This window comes from Populus euphratica, unplaced genomic scaffold (assembly GCF_000495115.2).
Source record: "Populus euphratica unplaced genomic scaffold, PopEup_1.0 scaffold1325.1, whole genome shotgun sequence".
In the NCBI taxonomy this organism is placed as follows: domain Eukaryota; kingdom Viridiplantae; phylum Streptophyta; class Magnoliopsida; order Malpighiales; family Salicaceae; genus Populus; species Populus euphratica.
This window is the reverse complement of record NW_011501173.1, coordinates 33,383-47,314: the sequence shown is the minus strand read 5'-3', so window position 1 is coordinate 47,314 and position 13,932 is coordinate 33,383. Positions and strand designations below refer to the sequence as shown.

The 13,932-nt window shown below is 34.9% G+C and overlaps 2 protein-coding genes across 7 annotated transcripts in view; one reads left to right on the top strand and one right to left on the bottom strand.

Annotated features, from left to right (window-relative positions):
• Positions 1 to 11: 11 nt before the first annotated feature.
• LOC105117380 (protein OBERON 4-like) lies at positions 12 to 6,033 on the top strand. The gene is made up of 3 exons (XM_011015032.1): positions 12 to 1,052; positions 1,104 to 3,649; positions 4,840 to 6,033. Exons 1-3 carry the CDS (start codon positions 523 to 525, stop codon positions 5,388 to 5,390), a joined length of 3,627 nt encoding a protein of 1,208 aa, XP_011013334.1. The 5' UTR covers positions 12 to 522; the 3' UTR covers positions 5,391 to 6,033.
• Positions 6,034 to 12,161: 6,128 nt separating this feature from the next.
• Positions 12,162 to 13,932, bottom strand: part of LOC105117379 (DNA topoisomerase 2-like) — a 7,047-nt gene continuing 5,276 nt past the window's right edge. For 2 of the 6 annotated variants that reach the window (XM_011015026.1, XM_011015027.1), the window contains 5 exons: positions 13,816 to 13,932; positions 13,479 to 13,680; positions 13,327 to 13,391; positions 13,131 to 13,233; positions 12,162 to 12,954 (listed from right to left, as the gene is read on the bottom strand). In XM_011015026.1, coding sequence (XP_011013328.1) covers positions 12,407 to 12,954; positions 13,131 to 13,233; positions 13,327 to 13,391; positions 13,479 to 13,680; positions 13,816 to 13,932 — 1,035 coding nt within the window. In that variant the 3' untranslated portion in view covers positions 12,162 to 12,406. The remainder of the gene's footprint in view (positions 12,955 to 13,130; positions 13,234 to 13,326; positions 13,392 to 13,478; positions 13,681 to 13,815) is intronic. The other 4 variants (XM_011015028.1, XM_011015029.1, XM_011015031.1 and 1 more) reach the window with 4 other exon arrangements.

The window sequence follows — 13,932 nt, the reverse complement described above, 5'->3', positions numbered from 1 at the left end:
GTTCATACAACTCTTTCCCTTCCCAAATCTCTCTCCTCTTTCCTCTCTCCCGGTCACCTTCCTTCATCCTTCACCGGCTCGACCAGTAATCAATCTCTCTCCATCCACAGCCACCCTAAAAAATCAGTCAAAGTTTCCCTCTGGCATTTTCAATTTTGGGTCAAAACAACAGGCTACCGATAACCTTAGCTTCCAACCTCAATCTCTTGCTCCTTCTTCTCGCTCCCTCTGCTGTTGCTGTGTCGTTTTACCCTCTGTAAATTTGCGTCTCAATCAGTTTAGCTTTTTAAAACCCCTTTCCATTTGAACCCTAAAAAATTAAGCATTTCAAAACTCTCATCTTCATGTTTTTTATTTTTTTTTCAATTCTGAAAGTAGTTTACAGATGAACCCTAGCTTTCATTCTGTAGCATGTAAACGATGTATTCTAAATCTGATCCCAAAAGTTAGGGTTTCAAATCTCTTAACTTTACTATTTTAAATTATTTTTGTTGTTGTGAATTAATTATTATTAGTTTGAAAATGAAGAGATTGAGATCAAGTGATGATCTTGATTCTTATAACGAGAAAAGCTCAGTCAAGGATTCAAATCCAAGTAGATCATCTAGAAGCTTCTATCACAAATCTGATAATGTACGCAAAGGATTGGTTTCCTCGTCGTCATCCTCTAGCCGGTACGATCGAGACCGATCTACTGATGAGGATAACAGAGAGAGCTCCAGGATGGTTAGGAAGCGATCAGATCATGAATTTGATAGCTTTGATAGGAGAAAAGGGCTAGGGTTTGATAGGTATGGCAGTGGAGGAGGTAGTAGTAATAGCAGAGAAGGTTATTGTGGTGGTGGTGGTGGTGGTAATGATAGGGTTATTCATCGACCGGAGAGTTTAGCTGGGTCGAGGAGGGAGTTTCCTAAAGGGTTTAGGTCGGAGAGGGAAAGATCAAGGAGAGAAGTGAGTGTTTCGTCGTGGAGGAGGTTTGGGAGTAAGGAATTTGAGGAGAGTAGAGGTGGGAGTGGTAGAGGGGGAAATGAGGAGAGGATGGGGAGGGCTAGGTCTTCTCCTAAGGGGGTGAGAGATGTTGTTAGGTCACCTTCTTGGTCCAGGTCTTCTCCTAAGGGGTTGAGAGATGTTGTTAGGTCACCTTCTTGGTCCAGGGATTCTGGGAGTGAGCAAACTAGAGTGGCGAGAGGAAGTGGCAGTGGGAGGGATGAGGCGAAAGTGAAGTCTTCGAATTCCAAGTCTAGGTCTTCACCCACCTGGTCGAAGGATTCGGGGAGCGAGCAATCTAAGAGTGTGGAGGTGGGGAAGAAAAGCGAAGCAGAGACAAAGAGTGTTGAGGTAGAGGCTAAAAGCGTGGAGATGGAGGTGAAGGTTGTTCAGAGTGGGAATTGTAGCGAAATAGAAGAAGGGGAGCTTGAGCCAGAGCCTGATTCAGTTCCTAAAGCTGCCAAGGAAGATGAAAATGATAATGTAAATGAAGAGCTAGAGAATGTTAAAGTAGATATTGATCATGGGAAGGTTGAGATTGAGGCTGAAGTTAAGGAGCTAGTAAATGAAGAGACAGGGTCCCATAAAGAAAATGTTAATGAGGGGAAGGATGTGGTGAAGGAAGCTGGTGAGATGCCAAATGTTGAGGAGAATTCAAATGATAGTGTTAGTGAGGATGAAGTTGGAAATATGGATGGCGATGGAGATACCAAGGACAACAAGAGTTTGATGGAAAAAGTTGAGTGCAGGGGGGAGGTAAGTAAGAACATGATTGTTGAGGAATCTTTGAATTTGGAGGAGAATAATAAACAAGATAAGGGTATTGATCTCGAGGTAAAGGCAGATGATGTTGAAGTGACAGAGTCAAACAAGGAAATTGTGAAGGAAAATGGAGAAACTGAAGTGAATATAAATATGGTGACAGAGATTTCGAGTCAGAATGTGAAGGACAAAGGCAAAAGTGTGGCTGTTTCACCGATCAATGCTCCTGATTCCGCAGAAGATGGTACATGGGCTGAAATTGAATCAAGAAATATTGCAACTTTCAGGAACGGGGAAGATGATATGGAAGGGCCAAGTACTAGGGGATTTGAGTTGTTCTCTACCTCTCCTGTTAGAAGAGTCGAGAAAGCAGAGGAATCAAGTGGTATCAAATCGAAAGATGAAAAGCTGCTGTTGGAACCGCTTGATCTTTCTCTTAGCTTACCGAATGTTTTGTTGCCTGTTGGTGCAACTGGAGACACAGGCCAGGCTCCTGGTTCTCCAAGTCATGGGAGAAGTGTTCAGTCTTTTAGTTCATTTCGAACAAATTCAGATGGCTTTACTGCATCAATGTCCTTTTCAGGTTCTCAGTCATTTTATCACAATCCAAGCTGTTCTCTAACTCAGAATTCCTTGGACATGGACAACTATGAACAATCTGTTCACAGCCGGCCCATATTTCAGGGTATTGATCAAACACATTGGCAGGGTCAGACTCAAAACGATTCCAAGCATAAAGATGTTCCCCTGTATCAAAAAATTTTGATGAATGGAAATGGCTCTCTTCATCAGCCTCAAGCAGTGCCAGGTTTGTCAAATGGTCAAGCTTTGCAAGGAACCTCTAAAATGCACAATGAACTTGAAAGACAATTGAGTTTTCATAGACAGTTGCCGGGGGGGCAGGCAAGGAACCATGATGACACTAGATCCCCTTCTCAAAGTGTGGGATCTCATGATATTGGTTCATCTTATAGCTTTGAGAAGAAGCGTGCCATGAAAGAGAAACATGGCAGTAGCCTATATAGAAGTAATAGCCAGAAGGAACTAGAGCAATTCTCGATAGGTGGAGCTGATTTTGTTGAGAGCATCATTGGCAGAATAGTTTCTGAGCCCATTCATGTGATGGCTAAGAAATTCCATGAAATGACAGCACAATCTGCATCGAGTTTGAAGGATAGCATTCGAGAGATTTTGTTAAATGCCAATAAGCAAGGACAAGCATGTGCATTCCAAAGCATGCTGCAGAACAGGTCTGAGTTAACCTTGGATATGCTGTTGAAATCCCATCGTGTTCAACTGGAAGTCTTGGTTGCTTTGCGAACGGGATTGCCGGAGTATCTTCAAGTAGACAGTGGTATTTCGTCTTCTGATTTGGCTGAGGTTTTCCTAAACTTGAGGTGCCGAAATCTGACATGTCAAAGTCATTTGCCTGTGGATGAATGTGATTGCAAAGTTTGTGTGAAGAAGAATGGTTTTTGCAGTTCATGTATGTGTCTTGTGTGCTCAAAGTTCGACATGGCCTCTAATACATGCAGCTGGGTTGGGTGTGATGTTTGCCTTCATTGGTGTCATGCTGATTGTGCACTGCGAGAAGCTTGCATTAGGAATGGAAGGAGTGTGAGTGGTGCTCAAGGGACTACTGAGATGCAGTTCCATTGTATTGCCTGTGATCATCCTTCTGAGATGTTTGGCTTTGTGAAGGAGGTTTTCCAGAACTTCGCAAAAGATTGGACAGCAGAGGCATTTTGCAGAGAACTAGAATATGTCAAGAGAATTTTCCGTGCCAGCAAGGATTTGAGAGGGAGACGGCTGCATGAAATAGCCGATCAGATGCTGGCAAAATTGGCAAATAAGTCCATTCTTCCCGAGGTGTATAATTATATAATGGGTTTCCTGACTGGTAAGTTGCTCTGAATCATTCATCCATGACTTTCTGTATATTTATTGGAGTGCTTTGTGTTCTCGTCATTTTGAAGAGGAGTGCTGGTATGCGATGCTTTATTACAAACATATTACTTTTTCACATTTGTTTGTAGTCTGTACCTGTAGTTTTTAGGAATCTGTATTTTCTGTATCAGGGTGTCTTGTCATTTTGAAGATGGTTAATTTGAAAGTTATTGCACTAGGGAGATTATAACAATTCCTAAAGATGGTGTAACATTTTAGTCGCACAAAGTTATTTTTCTCTCTGCATCCCAAATGAGCAACTGGTGAGAGAATTCTGATATTTCTTGAAGACAGCTTTCAATCTTATTGTTCATTATTTCATTGAGGATGAGGAATGTCATTTTCACCTTTTATTTTCTACGGCGTATGTACTGTGAAATGCATACAACTTTTTACAGAGTTCAGGACATGGTTATTTGTAGGAAGCACATTTTATAAAATGACGTGCTGTTTCAGAGGGTACTTGAGAGTGTTAATGATTGCTTTTCAAAGTGTTTTTGCTTGGAAACACATCTAAATAATGTATTTTTATTTTCTAAAAATCATTCTTGACATTATCATATCAAATCCCAAAAACAAAAAAATTAAGCAAATTTTTTTAAAAAAAATTAGGGAAACACCGGAACGAAGTTCCAAATGGCCTCTCAATATGCTGAGTTAATTTTCTTGCCAGCTGGTCTGAGTTGCAGCCAATTGTTGTCAGAGGTTTACACACCTCCTGTATTAAAGAGCTGGGATCTGCTGAACTCATGAGGGTTAATTTCATAATTATTTATATTTTTTTGGTGTGCTTATTTTTCATGTGTGTTGGCATTTGGATACTAGTTGTAATCAGGGGACTATCTATGGTGAAGTGGTGATGGGGCTATAATTTTACTTCATTTGCATCTTAAATCAGCTTTCAAACTGCAACATGCTGAGTCGATTTTCTTTATTTGAATGTGTGGATTATTGGCAAGTTATGTCAAAATGGTGTCTTTCACTTGCTTGCACAAGCATTAATGAATTAATTCATTTGCCGGCCTTAACTCTTCTGTGCTACGTTAATGCTGCCACAATCTCCTGTAGCATCCATGTGTTTATGTTTTTCTTTTGTTTATTTGTGTATTATCTCCATTCGTATGATGTCCTCCATTATTGCAGAAAGTGATCCATCCAAGTTTGGCAATGCATCTGGTTTCTCTGGAAAGGAACAAGGAAATGGAAGCAATGGCACCATTGCTGGACCCAGCCAGGATACTGCATGGTTCAAATCTGTCTATGCTGAAAAAACTCCTCAATTGGAAAGATCAACTAGCTTCCATTCTGATTTGAATGATAAACGACCTGTTGAGTCCGAGTTGTTGAGAAGTGCCCAAAAGGAGCCGCTTTTTGATGAACTGGAGAGCATTGTCAGAATCAAACAGGCTGAAGCTAAGATGTTCCAAGCACGTGCTGATGATGCTAGAAGAGAAGCTGAGGGCCTGAAACGAATTGTGATTGCAAAGAGTGAAAAAATTGATGAAGAGCACGCAGGTAGACTCTCAAAACTGCACATAGTTGAGGCTGAGGAAATGCGGAAACAAAGACTTGAAGAATTTCAGTCCCTGGAAAGAGCTCATCGGGAATACTTCAGTATGAAGATGAGGATGGAAGCAGATATTAAGGACCTCTTGTTAAAAATGGAAGCTACAAAACGAAACCTCGCCATGTGATCCCTGCAGCGTAGGATTTTGCATGAGAAAGTCAACGAGTCGAGTAAATTTACTCTTTAGATACTAGTGTCTCTGCAATGTAGTAATATGGCACCCATTTGCTGTTTCACAGATTGGAGGTGTATCTTTTGGTCCATTCTGTCTCCACCCTCACTGCTAACATGAATTTGTACAGAAACTGCAAAACCTCTAAATGCTGTAAGCCGCTCCCTTTTATGGAAGCAGTTTGAAAGAGAGATGATAGATCAGGTTCTCATAATTTGAAGGGATTCAAGTACTGTGTTTAGGTTGCATTAGGGCCATTTTCTGTGAGCGGATCAGTAAAGAAAAGGAAACGTGTTCTGATCAGCTATTGCCAATTCATTCATGCATATTTTGAAAACAAGGGGATGCTCAGATCGCTTGTCTTGGGCATGTACAAATTTGGGTCTTTGAACTGGAACTGGAGTCAGAATGTTGGACCAGAAGATGGATTTGTCTTGGGAATAACTGCACTGGTTAAAAGGGATAGAAGATGTGGTTCGTTCCAGGATGAGTCAACCTTGGGAGGAAACATGATAATGGCAGTGAGAAAATCGGCTGTAAATAAGAACAATTACTGTTTTCTTCTCTTCACAATCACAAGGAAAATAACAATTAATCAGGTCACCGTTGCCAGTCTTTATCAGCCTTTGTAATATTAGCAGGATGGAGTCAGGAGCCGAAGCCATAGCCCAGGCAGATTTACCATCTCCACACGGGCACTTCTTTGTGTGGTACTCTTCGTTAAGAAGCTAACATTTTGGCAATGTGGATCAACGCATGCAATGTGGGTATATATTTTAGTTTTTTTTTTACTATCATAAAATAGGCTGTATTCAGCTAATTCTCATAGAATTTATTTGATGCGAATGACATGCTTCATTTTCGTTCTGAATTTGGAGGGTTAAGAAGGAGATGGCTCACAGAGACAAGGCTATCTCTTAGTTTATGCTGCTCCTGTTCGCTCACAGACGCTCAGTATCACAGCTTTCATGATGCCCAAAGGCAATAACTATTCACGAGAAATTGAATTGTCGATGACTAGATTTCAAAGTCACACCAGACATTAGAAAGCTTTTACCAGTGATTTTTTAAGGGAATAAGAATTTGTCGGTAATTCTACACGTGTAAAAATCTTCGACAAAATCACGGATGAAAATCTCATTGCAAATCTCAAAGTATATCTATAGATATCGTCTAGTTTTGTACCAGCCTCCGCCATAGGATAATTATTTTTAATAAATAAATAAATATATAATTTTTTTTAAAAAAAAACAATTCTTAATTACAAATCAAAGTATTTACACATGTATAACTAATTAATTAAATTAATATTCATCAAGAGATAACTAATATCAAAATATCTGATTTCTTAACATGAAGCATGTATTAATTAGGTTTAAAATCTAAGCAATATTATTTTCATTTAGTAAAACAACCATGTTTACCAATAAAAGTAAAAAAAATTATAATACAATATTAAATGACAAAAAAAAACTTCATTTCAACCTGTTTAAACATATTAACTCAGTAATTATAGGCACATGATTTGGATAACTCATATACTAAGTTGAAAAATGAAATTAAAAAAAATATGAAAACCATTTTAAAAAAAATATTAGAATATTTAATCTCGCAACACAAATCAGAGGTATATACGAAGTTGTGTTTAATAAGTATTTTTCTTAGAATATTTTTTTCATATTCAAACAATTATCTATGCAAATCAAAGGTAAGAAATTGCAACAAAAACAAATTAAATTAAATCATGAAACTTAACTATAAAACAATTCAATATTGAATGATAAAACTGATAATAATAAAAAATAGGTCAAACTGTGTTAATCTCGTGACTATAAGTATATGATTGAGATAATCCTATAAAAATAAAAGTGAAAAAAAAACATGAAGACTAGTTCAAAAAAAATATTAAATGATGAAATTGAAAAAAAATAAAAAAAATCTAAAAAGATCAAAATCAACCCGTGTTAACCTTCAAAACTCATGGCCATAATCAAAAGATCAAGACTTAATGCACAATAGGAAAACCCAAAAAATCAATGAAGAAAAATTCTCAATAAAAAAAATATCAAGGCATGACTTTAAAAAAAATTCTAATAAAAAGTCAAGGAAAAAAAATTCGAGTCAACTAGGATTAACCCGCTAACCTCATGATCATAAAAGCAGAATTGGGATAGCCCTATTGTAAGAAAAGTGAGAAAAACAAAAGCATAAAAACCAACTCCAAAAAAATATTGGATGATGAAATTGATTTTTTATAAAGAAAAAGAGACATAAAATGACCAAAGTTAACTTTCAAAACTTGTGATTGTGTTCATAAGGTCGAGGATGACCATGTAGAAGGCAAATTCAAAAAACAACAAAGAAAAATTCTTAATTAAAATTATTGAGGCATGAAACTAAAAAAATTAAAAAAAAAATATGAGTTAACCTATTAACCCTACGACCATAAGAATAAGATTTGAATAATCCTATAAAAAGTATAATAAAAAAAATAAACAGACCAATTCTAAAAAAATCAAATATTAAAGAATGAAATTGAATTTAAAAAAAAAACTAGAAAAGACCAAAGTCAAAAAACAAAGGGAAGAAATCTCGAGAAAAAAAAGAAATAAAAAAATAGGGGGAAAATTCAACACAAAAAAATAAATCAAAAGCAAATAGTGACAGATAAAATTTAAAAAACAAATTAATTGATGGAATGATTTAAAAATAATAAAAGCATGAGAACTAAATTTGATATGAAAATCAAATAAAACCAAATGATTAAGGATGAATTTAAAAAATAATAATTAGAAAAAGATTAAAATACAATAAAAAGAGTAAAGACTAAATTGGATATAAAATATAAATGGTAGGATATTCTCATATTCTGACCAATCACTTTCTTTTTTTATTAATATTTTATATTTGTTAAAAATTAAATTACTCTTAAACCAACTTAATTATAATAAAAAATAAAATAAAGTACCGAAAGAAAAGGGCAAAAAACCACTTAGAAGGAAGCTTTATTTTTGTCTCTTCCTATGACAAATGAATAATTTAAATGTGCTTGGAAAATAAAATGTTAAAATGTCTTTGGAAGCAAGATAATATTTTTTTTTCTTATAAGGCCAATTAAATCATTTAACTATTTATAATGGAAGTCATGAGTCAAGTTTGTTTATAATCAATTTGTTAATGACTAATGTATTCTAATAAAAAACTAAATTACCCTTAATATATGTTTTTTTAAGGGTTAAAGTGGGGAAATCATTGTTCATTGCTATAATGATTTCCCCACCAAGCTTAGATTTTGTTAACAAATCTATTGGTCCCCTCTCCACCGCCAGATATACTAGTTTTTCTTAAAGTAAAAAAACAAAAGTTAAAAGTGTGAAGAATTATTTAAGAGTGATATTAAACCTGATCAAAATGGTTAATATTGAAACCTCTCGACCTAACTTTTTATTTAACATAAGTTTTTAATTAAACTTTGTGAAAGCTAGCTTAACTTAAATTGATTGATTTCATAGTTCTAAATGCAACCTTCAACTTTGGTGATCAATAAAAATATGACTTAACTTTTAAAAAAAAAATAAAGATAATAACCTTTAAAAAAAATATTAAAACAATCACATATTAGATCGACCCCGGTCCCTCCACGACCCAAGTTAACAAATATATTTACTTAATTATATGATAAAAATAAATGCTCATAAAATTAAGTATCAACTTAAAAATAAACACTTATTTGAGACAATTATCCCTACGGACCTCATAAAAAAATCAAGTATGCAATTTATTTTCTAACCAATTCAATATTAAAAGATGAAATAAAAAATAAATTAAAAAAATAAAAAAGCATATTTGATTAATAGGTTAACTCGTCAAGTGAATTGGGTAACCTAAATTAGCATGCCAAACCTGTGTAATAACCTGAAATTATAATTTTTTTTAAAATTTTTTTTTTATATAATTATATGATAATAAAAATAGATGATTGCCAAATCAAACACAACTTCATAATGTAATAACCTCATAAAAGGTGAAACAAGATCAATTATAAAATTGAATTTTTAATTAACTCAATATCTAAGTATAAAACAAAAACAAATTAATTAAAAAAATAAAAATAAAAAAGTTAAACTTGTCAAACTCAAGAAACAAGTCAACCAGCCAAACATGTGAAACGGAGTCCTAGAACTTCAGATAGAGTTAAAATTCAGAGAAGAGGTCGAAATGCGATCTCTATAGACAGTGACGATTCGAGAGAGTAAGGGTTCAAAATAGTAACAATTCAAAACAGTAACAATTCAAAATTTAAACTGTAACAGTTCAAAATTTAAACTATAACAGTCCAAATATAAAAAAAGAAATAATTGAAGATACGGTTATTATAAAATGTATCATTGAATGAGAAAAATTTACGAGATAAACATGTGATTGTTAGAAGGACCACCAGAATGGTGCTGTAGCAGCAACAGTAGTAGGGGAACACTAATAGAGTTTCTACTGCAGGTAGGTGATCGACACTTATACTTTTTAATTAAATCCCTTGATTTAATATGTTATTGATGTAAAATGTGAATTACTGAATGTTGGATATAATGTGAAAGAAGGAAAATTTACATAATGATGTTAATATTTTAAAAAGTATTCTAAATATATGAGTATTCGAGGTGAAAGGTTATTGTGTGAACTGTCAAGTGATTAAATTATCGTTGACAATGGAAATATGAAAAGTGTGATATGGGACAATGACTAACATACATTTAGTGTATGTTAAGATCCCGCGTGAGAGAATCTTCATGTTGGGATTAGCATATATTTAACGTATAACAGGATCCCAGGTAAGGGGATCATCATGTTTTGACTAGCATACATTAAATGTATGTTAGGATCTCGAGTAAGATGATCAATATGCAGTGGCTAACATCTATTTAATGCATGTTAGGATCCCAAGGAAGGGAATCACCATGCATCAACTCCTACAAGGTGATGATGATATAAGTGAAATTGGTATCAGTAATGTGTTAAGCGGAAATAATCATGATTGATCTTATAAAATTTTGAATAGAGGTTGATAATGAAAGAGGAAACGGTTTTTAGTAGTTAAATGAGAAAAAGTTTCCAAAGAAAACTAGATGGGAGAAGTGAATAAAATATAAATACATGTTTGTCTTTTTAAATTGTTGGATATTTGTCTTGTTATATTTATTGTGATATTTATGTTTCAATAATATATATTTTATTTCAGGACTATCGCATGCACGATAGAGAGTATACCCATGTATTTTGTAATATTACAACTTTTATATAACTTAATTTGTATAATCAATGTTTAAATTTGAATAGATAATCTTAGCTTTGAATTTCATACGATTGTGTCCATGCACACATGTTTATCTCATTTATTCCTCTATAATGATATTTGTTGTTCAATTTAAATTATCAATATTATGGTTATGATGATGATGATGTTTGTGGGATTAAGACTCAAGACGATTGTCGTGATTGAGTTATGAGATATGAAATATAGAAGTGTAAACATGTTAAATGTTGATATCTTGGGACCTCCCGATATAGGGGAGACTCTACGAAAATTTTAGTAAAAACTTCAGTAAAATTTAATATGAACTCCTTGTGCACACGCGCACACACACATATATATAATTTAATTACTTTCTGTATCAGTTGACATGAGACTCTTGCTTAATCCTAGATATGGGGATGATATACATAAACTAGTATAACCTAAATTATCCTAACAAACATGCAAACCACGTTAACTTTATTAAAAGAAAAAATGAAAATGAAAAAAAAATTATAAAGCAAATTTTCAATCATTTGAATATTAAAAGATGAAATCGACAAAATTAAATTAAAAAAATCATAAAAAATTCAAAAAAAAAATAAAAAAATAAAACGTTATGGAATACTATTAGAACACTTGTTATAGGTGAACAGTGGTTTCCTCACGCTTTTTAATTTTTGTTACTTTATAATATTTAATAACATGATTTTTCTCTCAAATTATTATTTTTTAACTATATGTAAAAAAAATTATAAGAAAGTCATGTTAAATTAAGACAACAGAATAAAAAATACCCCACCAAACCTATAAACTGAAGCAACTTGAGTTATTTTAACAAACATGCAAATCATACTAACCTCATTAAAAATAAAATAAAAATAAATAAATTACAAACCTAAACTCTTAAAAAGAACCATAATATTTTAATATGAAAAAGTAAAATTGATAAAAATATTTTAATGCTTTTCCCATGTAATACCATTTTGATTTTATTTTATCTTTTTCATTTATACCATTACAATTTTTCATGCAGAATTATATATTTGTTTGGCAAATATGGTATTCTTTATTTTTGTTATGATCACATGTTTGTACACCTCATGATGAAAGATGATTCAATTGAAGCATCCATATGTACTGCCACTTGTGAAGGCATCTCCGGTGAAAATTTCCGACGTTATTCTTCGTCTACTCTTAAAAAATCTTATTCATGCCCCATCAACCAATGGTAATGACCTTTTCAATTTATATAATACCCATGGCAAACTTGTAGCTTAGGAACAAGGAATAGGTTGTCGGAGGAAGACCACCAATGCTTGATATTTACTTATTTTTGTAATACATCGGCAACTCATGATTAGTCTGATATTTGAACAATAGAAAAGGCAGGAAAAGAAAATGGAGCGAAGAGAATAAAAATGGGACACAGAATATATATGAAGAAAGCATCAAACGAGTACTCTCAAGAAAATTTGTTGCTGACAAGCAGTTAATCAATTTTCATGGGGAAATGAGCTCGAGTTTCCCCGTCCTAGTCTAAAGTTCCCTAAACCAAGCAAACCTTAATCAATTTTCATGGGGAAATGAGCTCGAGTTTCCCCTTCCTAGTCTAAAGTTCCCTAAGTTTGCTCGAGTTTCCCCTTCCTAGTCTAAAGTTCCCTAAGCCAAGCAAACCACCTTAGTCGGAGTCCGAATCTTCACTAGCCTGTTCAAAATCAGAATCTTCACTCTCAGAGTCACTCAACACATACCTAGTCTGCTTCCGGTTTGCCCTCTGCGGTCTTGCTTTTGCTGGCACGTCGATGACATCGGCGTTTTCAGATGTAGAAGAAGCTGGCATTGTTTCAATTCCGCCCAATAAAGAACCACTCTTCTTGTTGAATGGAGATGCCCTCATTTTCCTCACTTTCTTTTCTGGAGATATTCCTGATTCTTCAGCAGGCTTCAACATTTCAGTTAGAAGCTGCTGGCCCAATCCCTGGGACTGCTTGCTGACTGGCCCTCTCCTCTTCGTCGCTGCAGGTGGTTTGGCCGCCTTATCATTTGCAGCAGCAGCTTTTCTCCCCCCCTTCTTTTTTGTTTCTGGGACAGCTTTCACTTGTACATCGAAGTCATCGTCAAGATCTGGTTCGTCCTCACTATCAGAAATGACTGAGACAGCTGCTAGAGGCTTCTTCCTAGCAGCGTTTCTCCCAGCTGGTACTCGAAGCACATCAGTCTCCATGTCTGTGACAGTAAAATAAACCAATAACCATTAAGGTCACAAGTAAAGATGTCCAATCTATGGCCAAACACAAGTGTCTCCGCATCGAAGCGTCCTTTGAAATTAACAGAGAAAAACTGGAATTCTCCAGGTTCAACAATTTCTTACAATGGGAAATAAATTGGATAGAAAAACTCACCAGCTGATTGCTCAGGCGAAGAATCAAGTCTATATGCCTTAAGTCGGTCCTTCAGCGATTCTATTTCATCATCCTCATCCGAACTTGGAGAGGGTTTTTCCTGCTGGTGAACAGAAACAGGAGGTGATAAGTTTCAAAAAGCTCAATTCTGTTTGCTGTTTGTGGGGAGGTGTGGCGGGGGTGTTTAAGGGAGTACCTTTTTAGCAGGAGCCTTCCTTGATCCTGCCCTTCCTTTGGGTTTCACTACCTCAGCAGCATTCTCTGACAGATGAGTAAACATTAACAAAGCTCAGGGAAACTTCTAAAACATGCCAAGAATAGATAATTTGTTAGTAGAAGCATCTCTACCTGCCTGCTGACCTGTTTCCATTGTAGAACTGGATGGTTTTCCCATGGTCTCAACAGATACTTCTTCATTTATGGCTTTCTTAGTGTACTTCCTTGGATTTTTAGGTGCTTGTTTAGAAACCTTAAAACCAGCTTCGCCATTTGCATCACCTTTTAATTTCTTTCTTGCCTCCTCTGCTTCAGCATCATATTTATCCAGCACCTAAATGCATGTATTGCATAAAAATCAAAGATGTCACATCAAAGAAAAAGTTACGAAGGCAAAGAAAATGAAATAGCCAAGTGGAAAAAAAGTAAATGAAAACAAGTAAATATCAAGTGTTGACTATGCACATACATCAAGTTGCATCTCAAGAGCCTCAAGATCTTTCACCCACAAAACTATTGGAGTTGTCTTTCTTAAATTGTCAACCTCTCCATTGAGTTTGTCATGGTCAGCACATAGCTGCTGAAC

Excerpts from the sequence above, each read along its gene's own strand:
- LOC105117380 (XM_011015032.1), top strand. The coding sequence starts at position 523 with ATGAAGAGATTGAGATCAAGTGATGATCTTGATTCTTATAACGAGAAA. Across the intron at positions 1,053-1,103 it reads GAGAGGATGGGGAGGGCTAG|GTCTTCTCCTAAGGGGTTGA; the intron begins GTCTTCTCCTAA and ends TTCTTGGTCCAG. Across the intron at positions 3,650-4,839 it reads TATAATGGGTTTCCTGACTG|AAAGTGATCCATCCAAGTTT; the intron begins GTAAGTTGCTCT and ends CCATTATTGCAG.